Below are 26861 nucleotides of genomic sequence, written 5' to 3'. Positions count from 1 at the left end.
TTTCAATAGCTTTACACCGAGCTCATTTTTCAATATTTACCGAATGGAATATTGCAATATATTCAGCTCACAATCCATTTTTCGGACACTGTGACGCGGGTTTCGATCGTTTCATTTCGAACCATTTCTGCTGATGTTGCTGTTTTCTTTCGTCCACTTCCTTGACGTCGGGCTACGGCAATGGGCGAGGGTACGAGACACAAAAGATTAATTCACATTAAAATGCTGGAGTGCTCTAACGATAGCCACTTGTGGTTTTCCAGCCAAATATAAAGAAATCACACTATCACACTTGAATTCCATCACGAATAACTTTTTTTCTGGAAAATTCTCACCAAAAGGCTTTGGTACGCTTGTAAACAATATGATGAGCTGTCACTGGAATAATTTTAAGAGCTGTCGGACTAGTGACTTAGAATTGACAGCAGTCTGAAATTGGTTGCTGTTTTTTCATCTCACCCTGCATACAGATAAATGCTTACAAGCAAAATATTATGCAAAGTACATTTTCTATTCACCATTGTAGACAGATTTATTATCGTTTACATTAGCAATGAAGAACGCTATAAGTTGCTCTGTTCCAGAACTGCAAGAATGAAAAAAATACTACGATAACCGATTTTTTTCTTTGTGATATCAAAAAAAAATAAGTAAATACTTGCAGGTTCTGGAAGAGATCAAATATAAATATTAAAAAAAAAAAATAATAAGAATATATTTAATACTACAAAACTTAATTTAACTTATTACAAATTAAATTCCCATACAATAAAACTTGTACAATAAAACTTGTAGAAAGATTCTTATGAAATTATTGCTACGAGGCCATAACTTCAACATTTGGCGATTTTGCGGGTGGCAAAACATGGTCTTGATCTTTTGCGACAGTGTTGGCCGGAGCTGAAGACTCATTAACATTGATATTGCTTTTTTCTTCTGATTCTCGTTCCTGTGTTACGTTCACATATTTTCTTTCATAGTTTTCTTCATTAAACCAATCTTTATGAGATTCCAAATAGCTGCAAAAGAACATAATAGTTTTATATAATATATAATAAACTGTAATGTTTGTTTTTTTTTAGACCTCATTCAATATAAACGCGATTTAAATTGACAATCACTGAATTGTTTGGCAGTATTTCTAGGGAAATTATTTCTTCTTTAATCGTAACAAAAACGTTAACAATTATTGTGAAGAGCAATAACAATTTCAAACAATTTAGCATTTTAAAAACCACTTATCTAATGAAAAGCTGTTGTGACACTATGACAGTTGCCATGATTTGTGAATGTTTATATAAATAAATGCACAATATAGTATCAGTATTAATTCATCTGATAAGAGAACGGGCAAAACCACCAATTGTGCAAATACACGTCGCCCACTCCAAATCAATAAATACTTACTTAACAAATGTATCCAAATGTTGTAGTATTATTTTCAATTTTTCATCACTCATCGTGGATGCATTCAAAAATTCCGGCAATTTAACTAAAAATATAGATGGGAAATTCAATAGAATTTAATTCAAATTATGTATATCCACGTTATACCTATAAGTCGAGCTAAGTGTGGTGCTCCAAATATCATTGAGGGTCCTGGCGGTGCATTTGAAGGTATTATGCGCCATGATAAGACATTCTGTAGAAAATCACGTATTTGCGGAGAAATGGGTGCCAAAGACTTTAAATGATTTAAACCAGAAGCCGGGATATTGCAATTCAATGGTGTAGGAGCTCCTGCGCTGGTACTGGCAATGCTGGCTAAACAATTCTCCAGAGTGAAATCACATTCGTCACTACGATGTGATCTCAATTTTCTGCGTTGAGGCTGTTCTTCTTGGGATGTGGCTGGAGTTTGATTGGTCGGGGCGTCAGCCGCATTAGCTGAGTTCTGTTGTGCTTCAATGGTATTTTCTAATGTTGAGTTTGAAGATGAATTTACGTTGCCAGATATACTACCGGCAGTTGTTGTCATATCGTATGTCTCGTTTTTGATATTAAACCAATCCAGAGAAAATGCAGGTGCCGGTACATATGTGAAAGAATTTAGATTTTCTTCCGACAAGTAGGACAAAGCATATTCCTTTTCCTCTTTATATAGCAAATACTCATGTATGGTGAAATCGAAGTAAATCCGTAAGCCATCAGCAACTTCCTTTAGTAGAGCAACCCTAAAATATTATATTATTATTACAAATTTTAAACATAGCTACATGTCTAGGCATTTTATTTTAAACTATTATTAGAACCCTATCTCTCTGTCAGAGATAAATCAGTAACTGTTTAATCTATTTGTGGACAGGTTTTTTGTTATCTCCCTGTCAAATGTAACCCAAGTAAATGTATTTAACGTCGCTACAAACAATTTTGGACTTCTGGCTTCAATTTCGACTCATACTTGTTATCATTTTCATCATATCAAATTTGTGACATTTTTTATTAGTAGTAAATTTAGCTAGACAATTTTATACAAAGTACCGTTTCCGCCCCTTGTACTCTTTTTTTTTATTTATCCTTTTTGTCTTAGTACCAAAACGTACCATTTTCAATGAAATTTAACATAAAACAAGTTTAAAAGTATCAGTCGGGTTTGCCGTGAGATATGTACCATCAGTCAATGCTCGATTATTTAAATATCTATCATTTTGACTTCTGTTATAATTTTTTAAATTGCTGACTCTCCATGGAGTTGGTTCCGAAGGAATGGGCCAATATTGTCCATTTCGTATTGGACCTAAATAAATATGGTATAAATATATATAGATGTGCTACGTTTGGACTATATTGGTTACTCCTTCACTTTTTATGTTATATGTGATAATGTTTAGGAAATGTTAAAATGTGCGTGAGGTACTAGATATAGCCAACCGAAGTATTCAATTTTCATACTTCATCTAATACAGATATAAATATTAGTATGGACAAAATTACAAAAAAAATCTAACATTTATATCCAATTTTAAGCGACGTCATAAATTCCATATTCATCTGAGGTTTCTGGTTGAGAAAAATATTTAAATAAAGCAAGTTATAAAGAATCGATGGTACCAGAAGGGTTTCGCAGATATACAGCATGAGATGAAAAAACTGCAACCAATTTCAGAATGCTGTCATTTCTAATTCATTCGTCCGACAGCTGTTAAAATAATTCTACTGACAGCCCATTATATTGTTTACAAGCGTACAAAAGTATTTTGGTGAGAATTTACCATTTGGCATGCATACATGTTGGCAGCAGACCTTGGACATTCCATCAGTCCTCAGCACCATCGCACGCACTCAGCACGCGCCACTCAAGAATGGTTACAAAATGAGGTTCCCCGCTTCATTTCCAGCGCACAATGGCCACCAAAATCTCCGGATACCAATCCGTTGGACTATTGTGTCTGGAGTATTTTGGAAAGCAAGGTTGGCACTAAAAAATACCAAAGTGTCGATCACCTCAAGCAAGCGCTTCGCCGGGAATGGGCCAAAATACCGCAGAGCTACATTCGGTGTGACGGTTTCATTGACCGTTTGAAAACCATAATTCGTGCCAAAAGTAACCAATTCGAATTTTATAACAGTTACATTTTATTAAAAATGTTGACCATTTGTGGGGGAGGTACTTGATGGAGTGGACCAATATTGACGAATTTCACACCTGAAGAGTATACCGATATTGCCCTTTTCCGAACTCGATCTAAGTTTGATTATAATATTTCGATGTACCAAGTTTGAACCAAATCGGATACTCCCTTCGAGAGATATCTTGCGTACCAACCAGACAGAGACAGACAGACGCACTCCAAATGTCCTGAAACAGACCAAAGAGACCTAGGGTCTAAAAAACCGTTATTTCGATGATTCACGTTTTGGCCTATCAAATGATATAAACCCTCTCTAGCAATTTGACTGAGGGTACAAAGAAGTAAGAGAATTCGTGCTCTAACAGAACAATATTTACTACTTTTAGTACGAATTCATGAAAACTTCACATTTTTTATGTTCCGCGCCAATTGCAACCTCCATGAACAATTCAACTTCAACTCGACAACTTAACAGAAATGTTTTGTCCATTTCGTACGTTTTTATACTTTTCCTACGTATATGTTTTTAAAAATTGCCTCTCAATATATTTGTTTACATAACTATTAGTTATAAACACCAGGATATGTGGATATTTTGTCGCCAACTCAGCGAAAATTGTTTTTCCTAAGGGACGAGTGTTAGATTCCAGCCGACACTTATTGTCCGGTCGAATGAATACTCGGTGGTCATATAATTTGTATAGCTCCTCTACTTACGTTGATATGATTTTTTCGACATCCTTTTCCTTTTTCTCTGTGGTTCGTTGCTGTGCAGCACGTCGTCGAGGCGGACCTTCCGGCTGGTTGTTTGCAAACACCATTTTCAAAGCTGTCTGCTTAACAAATTTCTCTAGTATAGAGACGGCTGGATTTCGTGATGGCAAAGCATGTTGTTTTCCATACTTCACAATCATATCATGATCGTATTCCAAGTACTGTCGTAAACGTTCACTAATACGTAACATAACACGATCCTCGTCGTGAAAACTCTCGATTGAACTGCAACAGGAGTCTGTTTCATCTAAAATATAAAAGAGGGAAACGCTTATGTAACAAATAAACTACGCAAAGAAAATTAACTCATTTGTTTACTTTTCATTGATGATTGATTGGAGTAGAACATCAATTTTCTAATAAAAATCCGTCTCTTTGTTATGTTTTACGATGCATATTAGTTGCATTTGCTGTTGTTATTACTTGAAATGTTCTGGGATCATAATAATGCAATAATTTTTAGCTGTTTTGGTCTCTTTGTATTTTTCTTAAACATTTATAGTTATAATTCGACATAAAAATTTTAAAAACTCCCTCGAAACATTACTATTGCACAAGTACAGCTGTTTCTTTTTTTAATATTGATTGGGGGTGTGTTATGCCTGGTGCATACTTTGGTTTTGCTTCAACACTATTATCTATTATACATAGTAGCATTGTGTACATATTTTGTTGTGCGCACATTGACCCACATTCTTTTGACCAAGCATTATGACATGTATGTATGTAAAAAGGGGGACATTGTTCTTACATCAACCTCCCACCACCCTGCACATTTAAACTTACCATCTTTCATAGAATAACGTTCATTTTTCTCGAACGTACTGCCAGAACTAAAATTATCCTCGGATAAACCTCGTGGTCGAAGTTTGTTTGGCGATGTACTAGCATCAGCTGAGTCTTCTGAGTTAATTGCTGTCGTTTTGCGAGACCTCTTTTTATTTTTGTGTTCCTTTCGATATAAATATGCGCCTCTGAAAAAAGATAGAAAAGTGTGTACATTGAATACCTATTATTTATTTAAGTATGCCATGAGTTCAACATTCTGCCGAAATACTCTGCAAGTATTGCACAGTTCTGGTCACATTCGATTTTACTTACAACTGCAGCTGAGCCTTTTCAGCCAAATCTCTTTGCAGCTGGCGATTTTCTTCGGTATCCTTTAGGACATAATCAGCACTAACCTTGCGATCCCAGGAACTACTCCAGCCTTGAAAATGCACTTTGTATTGAATATGCTTACGCCCTCTCTTATCTTTGGTCTCGTATGTTCCTAAAATCTACAAAATAAAAATTATTTTTCATTTTGAATTAACTTCATAACTTTGGAATAATAATTTTGGCCGTGAATGAACCTTTCAAGGAAAAAGTTTAAGCCTTAAATAAGACACACGGTCTTTAAGTGTGCAATTTGCGCGAAAATAATTATGACATTGTCATTTACATGAATCCTAAATTTCTTGCAACTGCATACTTCAATCCTACAAACCTTGCAATTTCGTACATACAAACTATTACCTTGGAATCATACAACACTTTCGCTTTTGAAGCGTCTGGTTCATAACATAAAACTTTTTCTCCTTTTTCAAAATATCGAGATCTAGGGCCACGAGTTGAAACCATTCCGGAGTCTCAAAAATTTTCAAATATAGATATATTTTAACAGGACGCTTAATTTAATTTATTTACTTGGAAATTTCGAGTAAAAGCATAAAGAAAAACATGAAAACACAGCTGTTATGTGCTTCTTCTTGAATATTCTCTCTTATTCTCATGTGAGCATATAAACAACCGCACAGTTTGAGTAGCATTGTTTTGAAAACAGCTGTGGTTACTTTCATGGGGTGGTTTGCGGTATTATGATAAATATGTATGTACTTATGTATGTAAATCAGTCGTTTTTGGGTTTTATCAAAAATAAGGGATTAATGTATGTAACTAAATAGCTTCATTCTGGTTCCTTAATGTACACATACATATATAAAATTTTTTTTTTGAATTTGCCTTTCTTTACAAAGTGGCTTGAACAATAGTTCGTGTATATATGTATGTATTCCTATTCCTAAATCCTAGCAACGAGTAATGTATGTACAATGTTCAAAGAGCACAACATACGTATGTATGATTGAACCTTGGTTCCATGGCCAAAATATACTTCGATCATGCTTCTTCCCTTGAATTGTATTATGTCAAAGCTATACGAATGCGTACATATCCATGCACCTACTTAAATATTTACATTTGTACTTATATAGATTATGCTTCAAGCTAAAATTCGGAACTTATTGTTGGTACTACAAACTGTTAACGTGATTCACACGTTTTGCATTCTTTGAATCACACGAGGATGCTGGTTTGCTAGTATGACGAAAATGATAGCTACACATATAATTATATGAATTATAAGTAGCTATTATTCATTTATGTCAACAGATTCATTTATTTATTGATCTCAGATATTGCCGGTTTCAAGAGAGCATTCATAGCTGCTCACATTAAATATCTATATTGGTTACAGATGTATTTAACTATGTTGTATTTATATTATTCCAGAAAATCCACGCAATCTGTTTTTAATTCAATAAAACAATGAATATAGACACGCAAATTATTTATTTATCATATAATTTTTTATCGATTTTGTATTTGCAACAACTTGCCAAAAATATGGGAGAGTGAATTGTTCTCGCTCTTGAATATTCGAGACCATATGTTATTAATGCCTACAGTTTACAGTTTGAATATCACTGTAAACTGCAAAATGCAACCCTGTACTTTTTGTTGACAATTTATTAATTTCTTTATATTTATAAAATTGTAAACGAATTAATGTTTTTTATAACATAAACTAATATCAAAATTGATAATAATTTTTATATAAATAGTAATACGTAATTTTAATATGCTACAAATAATATATTTCATGAATAATACCCCCAAAATCGACCATATGATGACGGCCAATGTCGACGGAAGTTAGGGTAGTTTATTCTAGAACTTTCTAGTGTTTTCTTGCATTTATTCATTGGTGTATAAATTCGGTTGCAAGCAGAGAACCGGCATTAGTCTTGTAACAGAACTTGAACAAAACGTGACTAAGGCGAGAAGCCAAACCAAGAAAAGAGGAACAAAGTCAAATTTTCTTTGAATAAACGGTGCAAAGTGAAGAAAAAGCAGTGAAATTTAAATTGCTAAAAATTAATTTAAAAAATTAATTCTAAATTACAACGCAAATTTCTGAAATCTTGTGAATTTATAAATAAAAAGCAAAGGTAAGTCCAACCCGCCTGCCAGAACTGAATCGGATTACACAATTTAACTGTAAAAATGTGGGTGCAACTTAAATGCATGGTATCAATTTTTAAATATTGAAATCAAGTTATTTGAAAAAAAAAAAAAAAAAAAAGAAAAAGAATGGTTACATAGAGAAATTGTTCTCGAAAAAATGATGGATGTCATGGTGATTCACACCAACTCCCCTTAACTTAAAAAAACGTGGGATGCATTTTTGCCCGTTCAAATGTGAAAAACCAATTGGGACAAGTTCTTTTGCGGAAATGCCCTTGATTGCTTTGAGAAATTATACATGAGCCAGTTAATATAAACAGTATAGACTAAATATTGCGATACACGATAATGGATAATTGCCCCCAAATTTTTACAGTTTACCCCTCCCTTCATCTTTTTTAACTTATCCAAATTTTCAGTTTAACAGTTTTCTAATCACACGTGTTTTTTCCCCCCCCCCCCTTTATTTCAGATGCCAGAAGAAGTTGAAACATTCGCTTTCCAAGCTGAGATTGCTCAGCTGATGTCACTGATCATCAACACATTCTACTCCAACAAAGAAATCTTCTTGCGTGAATTGATTTCCAACGCTTCCGATGCCTTGGATAAAATCCGCTATGAATCATTGACCGATCCCTCGAAATTGGATTCTGGCAAGGAATTGTATATCAAATTGATTCCCAACAAGACCGCTGGTACCTTGACCATCATTGATACCGGTATTGGTATGACCAAATCGGATTTGGTCAACAATTTGGGTACCATTGCCAAATCTGGCACTAAGGCTTTCATGGAAGCGTTGCAGGCTGGCGCTGATATTTCTATGATTGGTCAATTTGGTGTAGGTTTCTATTCTGCCTACTTGGTTGCCGACAAAGTCACAGTCACCTCCAAACACAACGATGATGAACAATACGTTTGGGAATCGTCTGCTGGTGGCTCGTTCACAGTCCGTGCCGATGACTCTGAACCATTGGGTCGTGGTACCAAGATTGTTTTGTACATCAAGGAAGATCAGACTGACTACTTGGAGGAAAGCAAAATCAAGGAAATTGTCAACAAGCACTCTCAATTCATTGGTTATCCAATTAAATTGCTCGTAGAAAAAGAGCGCGACCAAGAAGTTTCCGATGATGAGGGTGAGGATGAAAAGAAGGAAGAAGAAAAGAAGGAAATGGAAACCGATGAAGCCAAGATCGAAGATGTTGGTGAGGATGAAGATGCCGACAAGAAGGATAAGGATGGCAAGAAGAAGAAGACCGTCAAGGTTAAGTACACAGAGGATGAAGAATTGAACAAGACCAAACCCATCTGGACTCGCAATCCCGATGACATCTCTCAAGCTGAATATGGTGAATTCTACAAATCCCTCACCAACGATTGGGAAGACCATTTGGCCGTCAAGCACTTCTCGGTTGAAGGTCAACTTGAATTCCGCGCCCTGCTCTTCATCCCCCGTCGCACACCATTCGATCTCTTCGAAAACCAAAAGAAACGCAACAACATCAAGTTGTACGTCCGTCGCGTATTCATCATGGACAACTGCGAAGACCTTATTCCTGAATACTTGAACTTCATCAAGGGTGTTGTCGACTCTGAAGATTTGCCCTTGAACATTTCTCGTGAAATGTTGCAACAAAACAAAGTATTGAAGGTTATTCGCAAGAACTTGGTCAAGAAGACCATGGAATTGATTGAAGAGCTCTCCGAAGACAAGGAACTCTACAAGAAGTTCTACGACCAATTCAGCAAGAACTTGAAATTGGGTGTCCATGAGGACAGCAACAACCGCGCCAAGATTTCCGACTTCTTGCGCTTCCACACATCCGCCTCCGGTGACGACTTCTGCTCCTTGGCCGATTACGTGTCCCGCATGAAGGAGAACCAGAAACACATCTACTTCATCACTGGTGAATCCAAGGAACAGGTTGCCAACTCAGCCTTCGTTGAACGTGTCAAGGCTCGTGGCTTTGAAGTTGTCTACATGACAGAACCCATCGATGAATACGTCATCCAACACTTGAAGGAATACAAGGGCAAGCAATTGGTCTCTGTTACCAAGGAAGGCTTGGAATTGCCTGAAGATGAGGAGGAAAAGAAGAAGCGCGAAGAGGACAAGACCAAATTCGAAAACCTCTGCAAGATCATGAAATCGATCTTGGACAACAAAGTCGACAAAGTTGTCGTTTCCAACCGTTTGGTTGAATCTCCATGCTGTATTGTAACATCACAGTTCGGTTGGTCCGCCAACATGGAACGTATAATGAAGGCTCAAGCTTTGCGTGATACCTCCACCATGGGATACATGGCTGGCAAGAAGCACTTGGAAATCAATCCCGATCATCCAATTATTGAAACCTTGCGTCAAAAGGCCGAAGCTGATAAGAATGACAAAGCTGTCAAGGACTTGGTTATCTTGTTGTTCGAGACTTCCCTGCTTTCATCTGGCTTCTCTCTACAAAGCCCACAAACCCATGCCAGCCGCATTTACCGCATGATCAAGCTTGGTCTCGGTATCGACGAAGACGAACCTATGGCTGCTGAAGAAACCCAAAGTGCCGCTGATGCTCCCCCATTGGTCGATGATACCGAAGATGCTTCTCACATGGAAGAAGTCGATTAAATACTTAACCCCTGCCCTTCCTCTTAACGTATAAGTAGCTTATAAGAGTTTACCACGTACTCGACAGACAACAGACTGTTGCAAGTAATTCCATGGATGTCTGGAACACATTAATGTAGTAGTTTTGTGTTTCTGATTCATTTGAGTTGTGTAAAATAGAAGAATTGACTCTTTATTCACCATTGCCGCGTTGTAAGCGGTAGCACATTCTGTGTGCGACATTCATCATTCATCAGTCAAATTCATATTTTATTTAAATTTACTATTTTTTTTGTAAGATCGCAGTTTCTAAGGTTTGATTAAAAGAAAAAAAGAAATAAAATCCAAGCAACTATTTATAGATGACTATAATTTATGTTTTTTATTTTGTTTACTCCTATTTTTGGCGACTAACATTTGTTTTTAGTGTTAGGTTCTTTGGTTGGAATTTGAAAATATTTTGATTTACAGAAAAACGAAGTTGAATGTAAATCGTTGTATTACAAAAGATATAAATAAAATACGCATCTGATCACAATTTCTAACTTTTTTCGGTGAACTAAGGGAAGGTTTGAACTTGGGTATGATGTAAAGCGAGGATATACCTTCATGAAAAGGAAATATAAATTGAACAAAGTTAAGTCTATTAGAGGACCCTCTCGGGAAAGTCCATACTTCCCTTGTTATGGTTCAAAAACGTTTCGTTAGTACCTGGTATGATTAAAGCGTTTTTGAGACCAAACCAGGTACATGAGTTATTCAACAACGGTTACTCGACCCAAAGTTTTCTAACCTTGATGTTTTTTTCCGTCCTTCGCCGGGGCTAAAAATTTTCTGCACACCAGACACGAATGGAAGGATAGCTCAACATCCATGATTCGGGAAGTATGGGCTTCCCAAACAAAAAAAAAAAAAAAAAAACAAGTAAAAAAGCTGTAAGTTCAGCCGGGCCGAACTTTGAATACCCTCCGTCATTTGGAACGAATTTGCCAATTTTCAAAAAAATAAAGTCCAATGTATCCGTGATATTAGGGTCTTACGACGATGTGAACCTGCAAAGGCAACTTTTATCATAAGCCATTAATTCAAGTGCGAAATTAGAAAGAAAATCGGTGAATAATGTAGCTAAAATCATCAAAATGCCGAATATAGGGAGGTACCATTATATGGGGGCTATATCTGAACGTATTTTTTATCATAGGCTGTAATATCTATTACGAACTTCAAATACCAAATATGAAACAATTTCGGTGAATAGTGTAGCTAAAATCATCAAAATACCAAATATCGGGAGGTGTCGTTATACGAAGGCGTGGACCAGAACGGACAATTTTCTGTCATAGGCTTCAAATACCAAATTTGAAACATTTCCGGTGAATAATGCCGCTTAAATCACTATAATACCGAAAATAGGTGGTTTATATGGGGGCTAAACCAAAATGTGGACCTACATGGCCATTTTCAATGCCAAAAGTCCTGCAGACATAATATACATTTGAGTAAAATTTTATCAACCTACTTCATTCCGTTTGGAAGCTAGATCGATTTCCACAGACGGACGGACATCGCTAAATCGACATAGAATTTTATGCTGATCAAGAACATATATACTTTTTGGGGTCTAAAATGTATATTTCGAGGTCCTACAAACGGAATGACAATCCTCCATACTATGGTCGAGGGTATAAAAAATATCGTTGTACCCAGGTTAAACTTTAATCCGCGAGGGGGCAGGTACACTAAACCCTACACAAGCAAAAAAAACATTCTCGTTGCTGTTGGCTTTGTGTTAATAATTGATGAAAAATACTCATTTGATTCAAATTTGGGGACAAATTGTCGCATTTGATATCGAAATTAATTTTGAACATTTACATTTTAGCTTGATGTATTTAGAGAATTCCGTCAGGTTCTCCACTTTTTGCAAAAAACCAAAGCTTTCAGGAGGAACAACAACATAGTACCAAAAGCTCAAAATTTAAATATGCCAACATGAGTTGTTTTTCCAGAAAACCACAGATTGGATAATGAAAAAGTGCACGAAATATCATATCAGGCAATTGTCGCCTTTGCAGGGATAATGATCAATTTGGACATAAAAACAAATAAGTTACGTGCAATATGTTATGCATTAAGTCTTCAAGAAATTTTTTATTTTGATTCAAGCAGAATTCAACTTATTTACTATGATTCAATCTCTTTTTGAATCAGTTCCTTAATAGCTTCCATGGTCGTTACACCTTTACTAACCATAACTATTTTGTTGCGAGATCGTGAACCCTTACCTAGAGATACGTCGCTTTTTCTTAACTGCAACACTTTCGATAAATATTTCACCAATTCGGCATTTGCTTCTCCTTCACTGGGTGGTGCTGCTCTAAATAAAAAACAAAAGATTCATCAAACTAATGGTTTTTCAATAAAAAATAACTTTCTTTACATTTGGACTCCAACTCCTTCGGTTGAAATGTCTGTAATACCATTGTTTTTGGCACCTGGTTTTGCTAAAATTCTAATGCATATGTTTCCATTTTTGTCGGCCTGTATGGGATCATTGTTTGGAGCAGGTGATTGTGTTGTTGGGGCAGCAGCTTTTTTACTTTTGCTTTTAGACATTACTGATGATGAAATTTGGAAAAATCTTCGCATGTATGTATTAGTTATATACATATATATCTATATTTATTATCACAAACTTTAGCTGGAGTCCAGCCTTCCTCAATGTCTGATTTTGTTTACGGTCCCATTAGGGATAGGTAAGTCGTCTTCCGATTAATCGAATAATCGACTCTGTGTACTCAAAGTTCTGAAACTCGACTATGGACTTGGGTGAAACCCGAGTACTCGACTATTCATAGTCGATTGTTTAAAAAATTACAAAAAACGTATTTTACCCTTAAGGGCTACAGGGCTAAGTACATAAGAAGCTTGAAGTCATGGCTAGGCATATTAATGTCAAATTATAATGGAAAACGACGGCTGGATTTTAGTGCGGCTCTGTAATCCCTTTGTGAAATGTCACAAAATATGCCTAGACATGACTTCAAGCTTCTTATGTACTTAGCCCTTTAGCCCTTAAGGGTAAAATACGTTTTTTTGTAAATTTTTAAACAATCGACTATGAATGCCTAGCCATGACTTCAAGCTTTTTATGTACTTGCACCCTTACGCCCTGGTAAGCATTACCATCGTTCTCCACTGATAAACATTCGTAGTTTTTATAAAAACAACAATAATGGAATTAAGCCTGACCATTTTGCAAGAACAAAATACTATAATATCCCGAACAAACATGCCAACACTGTTCTACTAAAAAATATATATTGAAGATGAGTTCCACAAAATGGAAACGTACGTCCCGAAATTCACTCCATTTGGGCTGACATTGGCTATTATTTGCACAATAAATCTGAAATCAGACTAAGGATATATATGGGAGCTATATCTAAATCTTAGTCGAGCTCGATAAAATTTGGCAGAGGTATTTCCGAGCACTATAAGATATCTGGCACCATATATCTGGTATCTGGAGGGACTTAAATACCAAATCGTATGAAACATATATATGGGAGCCATAGCTATATCTGAACTGATTTTCTCTGAATTCAATGTACTTGTTTCTAGACTGAATTCGGTCGGATGTACCAAAATTCAAGACTTTTGGACAGATATTGGCCATTTGGTGCACAATTAACCCGAAATCGTTTGAAGATATATATGGGAGCTATATCCAAATCTGATCCGATTATCACCAATTTCAATAGGGTTCGTCCTTGCATCAAACAAATATTGTTTGGAAAATTTTATCTCAATCGGATAATAAATGGGACCTGCATTTTGTTCACAAGTATACATAGATGGACGGACTGCCTTGTAATACCTTTAAGGTGTAAGCATGGTAGAAGAATATAGGTAGATAGGTAGAATGGGACACAAATCAGAGACGGAAAACTTTTTTTCTATTTTGTGAAATTTGAAAAATCAAATTATAGAAAATACAGAGATGCGTGTGATTATTTGAAATGACTTTACTTTCTTAATTCTCCCAATGTCCAATAGGTAGTGTTCATGGTAAAATAATACAGATAACAGCAAGTGTTGTACAATAATCGTAACAACAACCACATAGAAATTTGTTTTTGTACGTAACACAAATGTCAGAGTTATGTGCCCAAAAATGTAAACAAAATAATTAATTTTACATAAACTATTTTAATTTCAAAAATATACATTTTTGAAATTTGTATTATTACATTAAAAATGCAGAAGAATAGTTCAGAAAATATTTAATTTTAATGCTTTCACATCATTTCCCTGAATGTATAGTTGTTAGCTCTTGGTCCTAATCTCTCAACACTGCAAGCAATCGCTAGAAAATCGTGGAAAAGGCAACATCCCTTTCAAGTTATTCTACATTTTGCAATTTTACGAACATGAAATATACGAATATATTATCTAACATGGGTTCTGTGGTTAAGGAACAGCGACCTTAATCGTAAAACGTTTCCGAACCAATGCCTTTGATGTTTTGTTAAGTACAACGGCGATTTTTTTCTATTATTAGGCAAAATATATGCTCACATTGCCCTGCAGTGAACTTTTATATCAAAAAGGGTATACCCATTGTATATCAAGAAGTGAAATTAAATCACAAAACGTCATATCGAGTTTGACAAAGTTTGGATTGAAAATATTGAATGAAAAATTATTTAAATTTGTAGAAATTGTTTAAAAACTCGAATTATAATAACCTCTGAATGACGTCGTATAAGAAAACATATAAAATCTACTTATATTTGAAAAAGCATTTAAAAATTTTTGACATTTTTTGATGCGTCTTCCTGTATTTTTCTACCATGCTAGATGCCATGGCAGAAGAATACAGATAGATGCATCAACGCTCAGGAGCATTGATATGTCAAAAAAATTTAAATGTTTTTTGAAATATAAGTAGATTTTTATATGTTTTCTTACACTACGTCATTCGGAGGCTATTATAATTCGCATTTTTCAACAATTTTTACAAATTTAAATAATTTTTCATTCAACATTTTCAATTCCAAAATTGGTTTGACAGTTCCTTATCCCAGCAGCGGTGTCAACGCGTCTACCTAAATTCTTTTACCATGCTAGATGCATTGCCTATTGATTTCTTCTGTGTAAGCCCAGTTAACCTCAACAGCTGATATCCAAAGATATCAATGAACTTGAGTACCAATTTCACACAGTAATAAGAAGAAGCGTTTGTTTAGTGTTTTTTTGCATAATCCCCTCTCACATTTGTTCGTTTATGTGTAGCCGCTGTATGTAAAAAGTTTTATTAATTTTCTGTTTTATAATGATAAAGTAAATAATATTTATAGTTACAGCATACAAATGAAATAAATTAGTTAAATAAAGACTTGTCGGTTTGCCAATATAATTTTTGTCCACATAGTACGTCACCATAAAGATCTTTCATAATCAAATTCTGTGATCGGATAAAACGTTCCAATAGCCGTTCCTACCCAGAAAATATAATTGCAATAAATTAAAGACATCTTTTTTAAATTTTTTTAAGCAAAATATATTTTTTATAAGAATTTGTTCGCATGCAAAAAATTTTTATAAAGTAAGTATACATTAAATCATTTGAAAAACCTTATTGACGTTATATAATATCCCTAGGAAATCGAGAAGAACTCTTCGAAAGTCGTCTTATCCAAAGTGATGCTGGGATGCTGTTGAGAAATGTGTCATGTTTTGGCGCCAAAAGCTACCAGGTGCAGCGTTGTCTTAATGTTCGAACTATAAGCACGGAATTAGCAGCAGCACTACGGCCGTTCTATTTTGCTGTGCATCCTGATTTATTTGGTCAACATCCGGAGCAACGAACTGTCAATGAGGAATCGCTGAAGCAACTAAGTGCCCATATGCAAATGATACATGAGCGCAAATATTCGGTGTTCCGTGAGGCAAAAGTATTGAAATTCTACATACGTGAAGATAATGGCGAGGATAGAAACAAGTTTAAGTTGATACAACTCACATTGGATAATAAGACCAGAGATCCTAAGACTATAATAACCAAACTATTGGAACTATGTAACCTGCCAACAGAATATGTAAAAAGTTTAAAATCTACCCCAGTTCCCGAAGGGAAAAATATGGCCAGGGATTTCGGAGACAAAGGATCTGGTTTTAGATCGAGCCAGGATTATAACTACGGTTCACAATTTGCGGGCTTTGAAAGTGCCTACTATAGGGTAAGAGTATATTCACTGCCATTTATTTAATCATAGCATAGATGGAATTATTAATTTTTCTGTCATGTCATATAGTCATATTTCTAAAGAAACATTTTGGTCATAATATATCGTGTGCTTGAGTCACATATAATGCCCAAATCTGTATGAAATACCAATTGACGATCAAGATAAAATTCAACACTAATATAGTTCATATAATCCATTAAAACATACCTTTAAACCCTTACAACTGTAAAATATATTGAGTTATGAAGCCTTCAAAACATTGTCCTTAGATGGCGTGTCATACTTAACACTTTAGTTTTGAAAGTCTCATCAGCCAGTCTCTTCTTAATTTTCATAAAGTACTTTTATTTTCACAAATAGGCTAAGGAGGAATCCAAGAAATCGGTCGACGAATGGATTGCTGAGAACTCAAGTCTTGCAAAAAAACGAGCCAAAGACTTACAACCCCTTAAACGTGATGTTGAAGTTTTGCAAAAGACTGTAATCGAAAATTTAGGTCTTAAAGATGCTCGCTACGATTGTGGCTGGAATTTTGAACACTATCGGGGATGCTTGAAGACATTAGAACGTTTGGCATCGCTGCACAAAGACCATGTAAAACATTTGCGTGGACGTGTTGTAGTATTTGCTCCCTTTACTGGTATTAGCTTAGAGGGCCATGTCATGCTGTTTACTGGCGATGTTCTTAACAATTGGATTGAGTTCATACGCAACATTCCCAAGCATGATGCTTTCCTCAAGAAAATACCGCTATATGAAAATACTCTTTCCCAGGTATTAAGAAAGATTCGGATTGGCCGACGTAAATTTATGCCAAAACAACAAGCTGTTGAATATGCCAACCACCTGAATAAAGTTACCACTACATTGGGCGATTATTTAACGCTTAATAAATTCCCGAAATCATGGCCGGACACGTTGTCTGAATACGAGATTGTCATTGAGTCTGAGGCGGGACCTTTAATGGTCAGTCCCACTGGGCAATTGATAACACCTGCAACATGCCCTGGCTTTATGCTAGTTGATTTTATAACCACTAACTTGCCCATAGCGAAAGAACGCATGGCAAAATATCAAGAGGAGAAACATGTGGAACGTGAACTGACAAAAAGGTGCATTGAAGAAATGAGACTAAAATCTCTGACCAAAGACGATTCGGTTACGCCGGAAAAAATGATTAATACACTGAATGAGCTGCTAAAATGCAACAAAATGCAATTTGCTGACATCGATCTGCACATAACAAATTATTATTCGGTTTTAACAGATGGTATTGTCTGTATTCCATGGGATTTCAATACTAGACGGTAGTATTTAATCGAAAAGACAACAGATAATCTTATATTTGGCTATAAATGGTTTTGTTAATATCATCGCAGACTGTGCAATAAAAATTGTTTTTCTGTTTTTAATTTGTTATACGTGCCTTCCATATGTTCAAAGTAAATATAAAGTAATTTTATATAAATGATTATGTTATGTAGTAAAAATAATTTGTTTTCTATAACAGAAAATTTTATATATATAAAAAATATTTTTATTTTTATTGAATTCTCAAAAATGAGAAAGATATTTTAAAAGAAAGTATATACATTCAATGAGTCTTACTCTTATATCACATCAACTTTCTGTTAGATCATCACTTTAATTTTACAATTTATTGAGGTTGCCACAAGGAGCACAAGTCCTAATGAGCTGTTATAGCTTTTCAGAAATGAAAAAAGTCTTCAAATTCAAAAACATCCATTAGAAACGAATACATTTTAATGCGAACGATTCAAGTTAAAGTATTTTTCTTTTACAAAAACAGACTTTAAAGATTAGTGAAAATTGAGCATAAATCAGAAGTTAAATTAGAAAATAAATATAATTAAATTAACTTAAATATATGTTAATCAATTTAGGAAAAACAGGTAAGGAGAATGGAAATGAAAAAACACGTTTTGGCAAATTCTTTTGTGTTTTTCGGAACAACTCCAGTTTATTAAGAACTCTCGGATTCCGTTCAAATGTTTTCCAGAGGTAGGTATTTTTTACTATTTCATTTCATTTCATTTCATTTATTTATTTATATGTTGCAATGAAAAAGCTATTAAGCCTGTCCATATGGAAATCATACTATAACGCTTGAATTCCAACTAGAATAGTTTTTTTTCTGAAAAATTCTCACCAAAATGCTTTTGTACGCTAGTAAACAATATAATGAGCTGTCACTGGAATAATTTTAACAGTGGCTTAGAAATTACAGCAGTCTGAAGTTGGTTGCAGTTTTTTCATCTTAACCTGTAGGTATCATTTGAAAGTTTATGAAAATAACTACCCAACAAGTTACATGATAGTGTTATTTAAAACGGTTGTATTAATATTAAAGAATTTCGGACCCGGAATTTAAAAAAAATCAGATTTGTGGACTTATATTGACCATTATAAACTCAAAATACCGAATTTGAAAATATTACGTTAGAAATTTTTTTCGTGAAAATTCCGAATATTGGAAGGTAAAATTATATCCGGATATACGAAAACCTGGACAATGTTCTGCCACAGAATATAGACTCCATTTTGAGCCAATTATTAAGCTATGTCGCTAGAAATTGAGCCTAAACTCATCGATGTACCAAATATGGGAAGATACAATTATATGGGGGCTATAGGAAAACATGGATCTATACAGGCAATGTTCTGCCACAGGAGTTAGAAAAACATTGACCTATACAGGCAATGTTCTGCAATAGGAGTTAGAACATAGTATAAGTCTAAATGCTGAATTTCAAACTTTTTGATTAGAGAGTGCGACTAAAATCGTCAAAATACGGAATATCGGGAGGTACAATTATATAGGGGACATTCGAAAAAATGTATCTTTATAGACAAAGTTCTGCACGGGAGGTAGAACTTATTACACACTCCATTTAAATCATTTCGTTAGAGAGTGTCGCTGAAATCGTTAAAATTCCTGAACATCGGGAGGAACTTTTTTAAATTGGAGTTATAGGAAAAAGTGGACCTATGTATATTGTGTCACATTAGGTAGAACCCATTGCAAACTCTAATTACCAAATTTTAAACTATTCCGTTAGAGAGTGTGTCTGAAGCCATAAAAACATCGAATATCGGAAGGTACCTTTATATGGGGGCTATACGAAAAGGATGGACCGATATGGTTAATCTTGGAACTCGAACTTACTGTAGACAAAAGACAACTCAGTGCAAAATTTTGGCTTCTTATCATATGCCGTTTGGGCTCTAGGTTGATTACAACAAACGCCCGGAGGGACATGGTTAAATCAGCAATATATATTCTCTGTTGGTCTCCAAAATGATTATTTCGATGAGTTACAAATGGAATGACAAACTTAACCTCCATACTACCTATGTATGTAAACATTTTGATTTTTAGATTTTTATAAGTTTTTTTCAACAATTTAGACAAATTTTAAAAATTTTTTTTTTTCAAAATGTTCAAAGTTGGTTTGACAGTTCATTGTCCCTTCACCTGTGTCGATGCATCTACCTTTATTCCTCATGGTAGAAGAATACAGGTAGTCGCATCGACACAGCTGCTGGGACAATGAACTGTCAAACCGATTTTGATATTGAAAATCGTGAATGAAAAATTATTGAAATTTGTAAAAATTGTTGAAAAATACATATCATTACAACCTCCGATTTGCGTCGTATAAGAAAACATTTAAAAATCGACTTATTTTTGACATAGCACTTAAAAAAATTTTGACATATCAATGTTCCTATATTCTTCTACCATGTGTATTCCTCTACCATGACTGATCCTTTCACACATAAAGTACGAAACCAATTGAGCTAAAAGTACGTTTACACACAAAATCTCTACCCGTGTTAACCCTGATAATTGACCAATTACCATAGATTAAGGTATGTTTTGTATAGTCGGATTAATGTGATTGGTCAATTATTAGGGCTTATCCGGGTGTAGATTTTGTATGTAAATGTACTTATTGTTTTAGCTACTTCTTGACATTAATCTTTATGCTGGTCTTATTTGCAAGAAAACTAAGATATAAAATTTGATGTTCGCTCGAGTTGAATATTGGAAAAAAAATCTAATTTTGTTATTTTCATTATACATATGATATTTATTATATTTTCTTTTCTAATATGTAAATGTATTATAAACATAAATAATAATAAACATTTATTATAAAAGACTATGGGGTTTCGTTTATAGAAATTGTATATGTTTGTGTAAAATTATTTATGCAAGTAAGCCGATAGATGTTTTTAAGAAACAACAACATTAAACAGGGTGTACAAGATGTTATATATTTAGAAAAAGAAGACAAAAACTGAATCTCTTCCACAATGCATATATATTGATTCTGATAAAAAAAGAACTTTTTTAAACTTAATAATTATTCATATAAATACATAAGTATATTGTATTAAGAAAAAATGTGTGTGTGTGTTGATCTACACAAAACATTATAATATTTTTTTATTATTATTATTAATATTTTTAACAAGTACACTATAGAGTGAATATAAAACTGCTATAAAATTTCGTTACAATTCCCTCGTTTTAGATTTTGTTTTTACAATTTAATGGAAATTTCAAATATTTTCCATATATTTAAAAAGCAAGCGTGAAGAACAATATTTATCATTTTTTACATTAACAAGTTGTAATAATCTGTTGAAACAGAGGGTAGCAAATAGATAGAAAACAATTGGAATAAATAAAATAAAATTTGTTGTGTAAAATTTCCGTTAGCATTTCCAATTATCATTTAAAAAAAACGTGTAGCTTATAAAATATATATTAAAAAAATGTTTTCGTACATTCTGTATTTTCTATATATAAAAAAAAAACTTTATAAATAAGTAATAAAACAAAACATTATGTGTACTGAATGCCTTTAAATTTTGCACAGCATTCGGTTGGTGGTTTGTTGGCATTTTTTTTTGCTGCAATAAACAAACACCAACCATGCTGTGGACTATTTCTAAATCGTCCATCTTCTACGGCCATCGTAGAGAGCTGGGGTCTGTACATTGCTAGTTGATCGATACCTATTGTGGCAATTGACTTGATCGGCGTTTGTCTTTCTCCTTCTCTTTGTCGCCACCTTTTCGTCCGAATATTCTGAAAACGCCACTGCGACGATCTTCTTTGCTTTTGCTACCTTTGACGCCGGAAACGGAGGATATGGATTGAGCTTCGCTCTCACTGGAACTTTCGGCGGAGACGCGTGACAAATTTATTGAATCGGGTTGCAGTGATACTGGTCTATTGGATTCGAACCGGCTTGTTCCCCAACCTAGATGGAATGCAAGAAAATAAATAGATTAACAAAATTGAAAAAAAGTTAAATTTACACAAATATTTGAAATGAAATGAAAATATACATAGAAATTTGAGAACGTATAATAAGTTTTGAAAAATGTTCAAAATTTTGATAAAGTTTTGAAATGTTAAAGCAATTGAATAAGTCGAAATTAAAACAAATCTTTCTTTGTCAAATTAAGACACAAAAACCACGGTTCATATTTAATTGTTTTACAGGGTGAGATGAAAAAATTGCATTCAACTTCAGACCGCTATCATTTGTAAGCCACTCGTCTGACAGCTGTTAAAATTATTCCATTGACAGCTCATTATTATGTTTACAAGCGTACAAAAGCAAAAGTTATTCGTGATGGAATTCAAGCGTGATAGTGTTATTTCTTTATATCTGGCTGGAAAACCACAAGTGCAACATTCGGGAAGCGTGTGACGGTTTCATTGCCTGTTTGAAGGCCATAATTTGTGCCAAAGGTGAGCAATTCGAACAAATCTAAACTTATTTTAAAATGTGATGCTATTTCCGACATTTTTTGCCTTCATTCAATAAAATTTAACAAAAAATGTAAAAATTATGTCGTTTGTCTTTGTTGCAGTTTTAATATCTCACCCTGTATTTTTTCTTAACAGATCTTATTTTTCTTTAATGATTGATTTTTGCTCCAAAACTTTGAACATTCATGAATATACTGAATCAAAACAATTGTTTATACTTTGTAGACTTGTACGTATGTTCGATCGACTCAGTTTTGTTTTTTGATAGTAGGTTGCTGTGGAAATTAACAGAGTTTGCATGCAATAAAATAAGAAAGAAATAAAGAAAGACAAAGAGAAACCAATAAAAATTAGATAATAAAAGAGTAAATGTTGATGCAAGTATTATAATAATTATTAATATGCAGTGAAAATATTTAAATTACTACTTTGTTAAATGGTATTAAACGAACGCCCATGGCGAAAAACTATGAAGAAATATTCTCTCTTTAAAGCTAAGGTCTATAAGTTTGAAAAAAAATACGCCTTAGATATGCTACTACAGCCCCATAGGTTTTTAAATATTTTCAACTGACAATTGATATCTGTAAATCGATTTAGTGCAGATTCCAAGAAGTTCCTGAACTATTAGTCAAACTGACGTAGGCTAAGGGTCAGTTTTCACATCATTATACAATCAGTCATATGGTTAGAGAGGGTATATTTCATTCCATACGGCCAAAGCGTGCCTCATCGAAATAACGGTTTTAGACCATAGGTCTCTTTGGACCAAATCTGTTTCAGGACATTTGGAGTGGATCTAGCGATGTCCGTCTGTCTATCTGGCTGGTGCGCACGATAACTCTCGAAGGGAGTATCCGATTTGATCCAAACTTGGTACATCGCATGGTAGAAGAATATAGGTAGACGCATTGACACACAATTTTGGAATTTGAAATGTTGAATGAAAAATTATTGAAATTTGTTAAAATTGTTGAAAACGCGAATTATAATAACCTCTGAATAACGTCGTATAAGAAAACATATAAAATCTACTTATATTTGATAGAACATTTAAAATGTTTTGACATATCAATGTTCCCAAGCGTTGATGCATCTACCTGTATTCTTCTACCATGGTACATCGTAATATTATTATCAAATTTAGATTGAGTTCGGAGATGGACAATATCGGTCTACTCCTTCTGTGCCACCCCCGCAAAAGGTCAACATTTTCAATAAAAATAATTTACTGCACAGAAAGAGAAAGGATAAAGCGAATTTGCTCCAGCTTTGCAAATCCTAATATTTGCATCAGTGCTAGGTTTGGTGCGAAAATGAACAATATAGGTCCACTCCATCAAGGAATCGCATCGCAATATTTTTTATTATTTTTATTATTGATATTTTTTATTAAACCAAGGTCTGGTGTGAATATGGAATATATCTGCCCACTCTGTCTAGGACCCCCCTCACAAAGGGTAAAAATTTTGAATACTCATGAACCTAATAAAAAGTGAAATTAACATCCGATTCTATTCAGACTTGGCATATCTCAATATTTCTATTAACACAAGATCTGTTATAAGGATGGTAGAGATCGGATCATCTCTTCTGGTACCTCCTCCACAAAGGGTCAATGTTTTGAATATTCATGAAGCTCACAAAACCCGAAAAAAAACTTCCGATTCCATGCAGACTTGATACATCTCATTTCTTCTGGTACATTACCCACATAGGGTTCATGATTTTTGAAAAGCAAAACGCTCAAAGAAAGCGAGATAGGCATCCAACTCTCTGCAAATTTCACACTTACAAACATTTCTGCTAACACAATATCTGTTGTGAGGTGATATATACCTGTCAACCCCTTCTTGTACCTCACCCACAAAGGGTCACAATTTCTAATATTTGTCATAACTTGCGAAACAAGTTGGCGATTCTTTACAACTTCCTATATTGAAATATATTTCTTAATCAGAAATTTGATATAAATATGTAACTTATTGGAATTTATGATTTCGTATAAAAAAAGGATATAAATGTTCGATTTCTTTCAAATTATTCACATACCAATATGATTATCTGTATTTTATGGAGTATGAAAATGGAATACTTCGGTCCGCTATAACTGTTACCTTCCGCATATTTCCATATTTTCCCAAAATTTGCACATATCTTATATAAAGTATAGGAAGTAGTCGATATAGACCAACTCTGGCAGGTTGTAATATTTATATCAGTCTTAGGTCAGGTACGAATTGGCCAATATTGGCCAACTGCTTCGTAACCTCCCCCATAAAGGGTCAATATTTTGAATAACCATAAATCAAGGCTGGGGGTATACATCTGTCGGCAAACCCGACCGATACTATTTTACTTGTTACTTTTCAAAACAATAAATTCGAATACAGAAGTCGGCTACACTAAAAAAAGATTGTAATCATCTTAAAGCTCTGCAATGCTTCAATAAGTGTACCTTTCCATATTTAGACGTTTTTACCGAAATTTTCCTTTTTAAATTAATTTCTATCTTAAAATCGAATGCGAGAATTTGGCCTCTGGTCTTACCGGATAAGCTAATAGATGGGCTATGACAAAATATATAGAACAGAGTATCTTTAATGCGTTTGTGCTACTTAAAAAAGATGCAGTAAATAAAGAATTTCATTCCCTTTTTATTTTTCTGGAGTATTTACATTTCGAATCCTGTTCCAAGCTTGAGTATTTGATGAAATTTGAATAGTTGTTATTTAAATGATTAAATCTAATGTTAGTAGTTCTACCATCTCGGTTAGATTCAATCAATAAATTTGTCCGATTAACTATGTATACCCAACAAAACATACATAATATACATGCACATATATATAATTAATAAATAAGTTAGACAAACAAAAAAATGTAAAATAATAATGAATAATGAAAAACCAAATACCATCACTGTTATTATTGATGACACTCATGTAACTTGGATTATTTATGGAGTTATTTTCGGTGATATTTGTGTTAGGTGTTGTGGAGAAATGCCACACCGTACGACTTTGTTGTGAGGAGGAGGATGATGATGTTGTTGATGATGATAATAAGGATGTTGATGTTGTAGTCGTTATCATTGACGACGATGAGGTTTTATTTGAGCTGGTGGTGGTGCTAACGGTTGAGACTTGATGATGTTGCTGTGATAGTTGTTTGTATAATGACGAGGTTGATGCATTTGTTGTTTTGTTACTACTATTGTTATTACTGTTACTGTTATTGTTGTTATTATTAAGACGCTGTTGGTGTTTACCATTGTTATTGTTGGTCGTACTGGCACTGCTACCGGTACGCAGAATCACATTGTTAGAATTGGGACTACCACCGCTTCCAACACTGGAATTGGAACCTGTGGAAATTGTTGTGTGTACGATACGTTTTGTGGAGGACAATGTTGGAGGAGGATTGCCACCATATTGCTGCATTTGCTGTAGACCCGCCGTGCTTTCCATTTCTATAAACTTCGATACAAGATCGGAACGTCCCGATGTATTTGCACCCAGGCTGCTGCGTGGAGCTGGCATTACTTTATATTGTTGTTGGCTGCGTATGTAACCTCCTCCAGCGACTTGCTGTTCAGGCAATTGTCCAGATGCTGCGGCGGCATTGAATGCATTAATGCGTTGCTGTACTTGAGCTTGATGCTGGTGGATTTGCTGTTGCTGACCAGCAGCAGCAGCCGGTGGCATTGTTGTTGGCAAAGGTGGAGGATTTTCTATATATTCAACATTGTAGTAATGTGTGTGTGTGTGTATGATGTGATTTTGTTTGATATTGTTGTTGTTGTCGGGGGGAAAATGAAATACAATGATACAATGGTTAACATGGCGGGACAAAACACAATTTATATGATACGAAAATAATGTGACAAGGGACAAGTTGTAAACAATTCTACAAAGAATAAGGCATACCCGATTGTCTAGCCTCGCTGTGACGTTTAATAACGACAACGTTGTCGTCATTGGAACCATTTTGCAAACGTGACATACTGCTGCTAATTGTTATCTCTGAACTGGCAAATTCTATAATTTTAATAAAGGATTACAACGCGTCAGTTCATAAAGTTATCTAAGCAAATGTACAATCATTTACCTGATGTTCCTGTGGAGGGATTTCTTAAGACAACCAAATTGTCTGTACTCTGGCGATTGGGTACTGGTGGTGGGGCTCCGCGTGGTGGTATGGGCGGTTTATGTTCAAATCCAATTGAGGATGTTGGAGAAGACGGTGATGGAGGTTGCTAAAATGTAAAAGAAATTTTAAGAAACATTTCAAACTTCTTTTTGATCCTTCGCTTACCTGTTGCTGTTGCATTTGTTTTTGTAAAAAGTTCATTTGCGGTGTCACCGAAGAAGAGTTCACCGACATATTACTGCTGGTCATTGAATTGGTACGAGAAGCGGTTCGCCTTTGTGAATCCGGTGATGAGGTGCGTGAACTTACCGGCGATTCCATTGTTTGGGCACTGGCCACTTTAATGTCGGGAAAACTGTTGGATTGTTGCTAAAATGAATTGAAACCCCCAAAATTGTACCGAT

General features: G+C 34.6%; 5 protein-coding genes across 11 annotated transcripts in view; 2 read left to right on the top strand and 3 right to left on the bottom strand.

Moving 5' to 3' along the window:
* Positions 1-506: 506 nt before the first annotated feature.
* Positions 507-6532, bottom strand: LOC131800584 (protein male-specific lethal-3-like). Its single transcript, XM_059129736.1, has 7 exons — positions 5865-6532; positions 5448-5626; positions 5133-5320; positions 4290-4593; positions 1555-2174; positions 1408-1492; positions 507-1019 (listed from the first exon to the last, which is right to left on the bottom strand). Exons 1-7 carry the CDS (start codon positions 5967-5969, stop codon positions 818-820), a joined length of 1683 nt encoding a protein of 560 aa, XP_058985719.1. The 5' UTR covers positions 5970-6532; the 3' UTR covers positions 507-817.
* Positions 6533-7399: 867 nt separating this feature from the next.
* LOC101896501 (heat shock protein 83) lies at positions 7400-10579 on the top strand. The gene is made up of 2 exons (XM_005176875.4): positions 7400-7618; positions 8107-10579. The coding sequence occupies exon 2, from the start codon at positions 8107-8109 to the stop codon at positions 10255-10257; it is 2151 nt and encodes a 716-aa protein (XP_005176932.1). The 5' UTR covers positions 7400-7618; the 3' UTR covers positions 10258-10579.
* A 1775-nt stretch (positions 10580-12354) lies between these two features.
* Positions 12355-13055, bottom strand: LOC131805939 (UPF0235 protein C15orf40 homolog). The gene is made up of 2 exons (XM_059129737.1): positions 12677-13055; positions 12355-12613 (listed from the first exon to the last, which is right to left on the bottom strand). Exons 1-2 carry the CDS (start codon positions 12904-12906, stop codon positions 12421-12423), a joined length of 423 nt encoding a protein of 140 aa, XP_058985720.1. The 5' UTR covers positions 12907-13055; the 3' UTR covers positions 12355-12420.
* A 2224-nt stretch (positions 13056-15279) lies between these two features.
* On the top strand, positions 15280-17949 carry LOC101896861 (T-cell activation inhibitor, mitochondrial). Of its 4 annotated transcripts, none has more exons than XM_059129712.1 (4): positions 15280-15539; positions 15797-15847; positions 15904-16481; positions 16851-17949. In XM_059129712.1, exons 3-4 carry the CDS (start codon positions 15954-15956, stop codon positions 17799-17801), a joined length of 1479 nt encoding a protein of 492 aa, XP_058985695.1. In that variant the 5' UTR covers positions 15280-15539; positions 15797-15847; positions 15904-15953; the 3' UTR covers positions 17802-17949. The 4 variants fall into 4 exon arrangements, with proteins under 4 accessions (XP_058985695.1, XP_058985693.1, XP_019895583.1 ...); XM_059129710.1 differs by having other exon boundaries at positions 15600-15847; XM_059129711.1 differs by lacking the exon at positions 15280-15539 and adding an exon at positions 15564-15582.
* Positions 17950-21282: 3333 nt separating this feature from the next.
* The window catches only part of LOC101897032 (spectrin beta chain, non-erythrocytic 5), a 135223-nt gene continuing 129644 nt past the window's right edge, over positions 21283-26861 (bottom strand). For 3 of the 4 annotated variants that reach the window (XM_005176881.4, XM_011298011.3, XM_005176878.4), the window contains 5 exons: positions 26623-26826; positions 26416-26563; positions 26235-26345; positions 25577-26038; positions 21283-21787 (listed from right to left, as the gene is read on the bottom strand). In XM_005176881.4, the coding sequence (XP_005176938.2) occupies positions 21540-21787; positions 25577-26038; positions 26235-26345; positions 26416-26563; positions 26623-26826 (1173 nt within the window). In that variant the 3' untranslated portion in view covers positions 21283-21539. The remainder of the gene's footprint in view (positions 21788-25576; positions 26039-26234; positions 26346-26415; positions 26564-26622; positions 26827-26861) is intronic. The other variant, XM_005176880.4, reaches the window with a different exon arrangement.

The sequence above is a fragment of the Musca domestica genome, unplaced genomic scaffold, assembly GCF_030504385.1.
Source record: "Musca domestica strain aabys unplaced genomic scaffold, Musca_domestica.polishedcontigs.V.1.1 66, whole genome shotgun sequence".
NCBI lineage: Eukaryota > Metazoa > Arthropoda > Insecta > Diptera > Muscidae > Musca > Musca domestica.
The sequence above is the reverse complement of the archived record's forward strand: the minus strand, read 5'-3'. Positions and strand labels throughout refer to the sequence as shown.

What these genes read in the sequence shown, in the direction of transcription:
- LOC101896501 (XM_005176875.4), top strand. Translation starts at nt 8,107, where the DNA reads ATGCCAGAAGAAGTTGAAACATTCGCTTTCCAAGCTGAGATTGCTCAG.
- LOC131805939 (XM_059129737.1), bottom strand. Translation starts at nt 12,906, where the DNA reads ATGTATATAACTAATACATACATGCGAAGATTTTTCCAAATTTCATCA. An exon ending in GAAGGAGTTGGAGTCCAAAT is followed by an intron (nt 12,614 to 12,676) that starts GTAAAGAAAGTT and finishes TTTTTTATTTAG; the next exon opens with AGCAGCACCACCCAGTGAAG.
- LOC101896861 (XM_059129712.1), top strand. Translation starts at nt 15,954, where the DNA reads ATGCTGTTGAGAAATGTGTCATGTTTTGGCGCCAAAAGCTACCAGGTG. An exon ending in TTGAAAGTGCCTACTATAGG is followed by an intron (nt 16,482 to 16,850) that starts GTAAGAGTATAT and finishes TTTCACAAATAG; the next exon opens with GCTAAGGAGGAATCCAAGAA.
- LOC131800584 (XM_059129736.1), bottom strand. Translation starts at nt 5,969, where the DNA reads ATGGTTTCAACTCGTGGCCCTAGATCTCGATATTTTGAAAAAGGAGAA. An exon ending in GAAAAGGCTCAGCTGCAGTT is followed by an intron (nt 5,321 to 5,447) that starts GTAAGTAAAATC and finishes ATCTTTTTTCAG; the next exon opens with AGGCGCATATTTATATCGAA. An exon ending in ACACTTAGCTCGACTTATAG is followed by an intron (nt 1,493 to 1,554) that starts GTATAACGTGGA and finishes CTATATTTTTAG; the next exon opens with TTAAATTGCCGGAATTTTTG.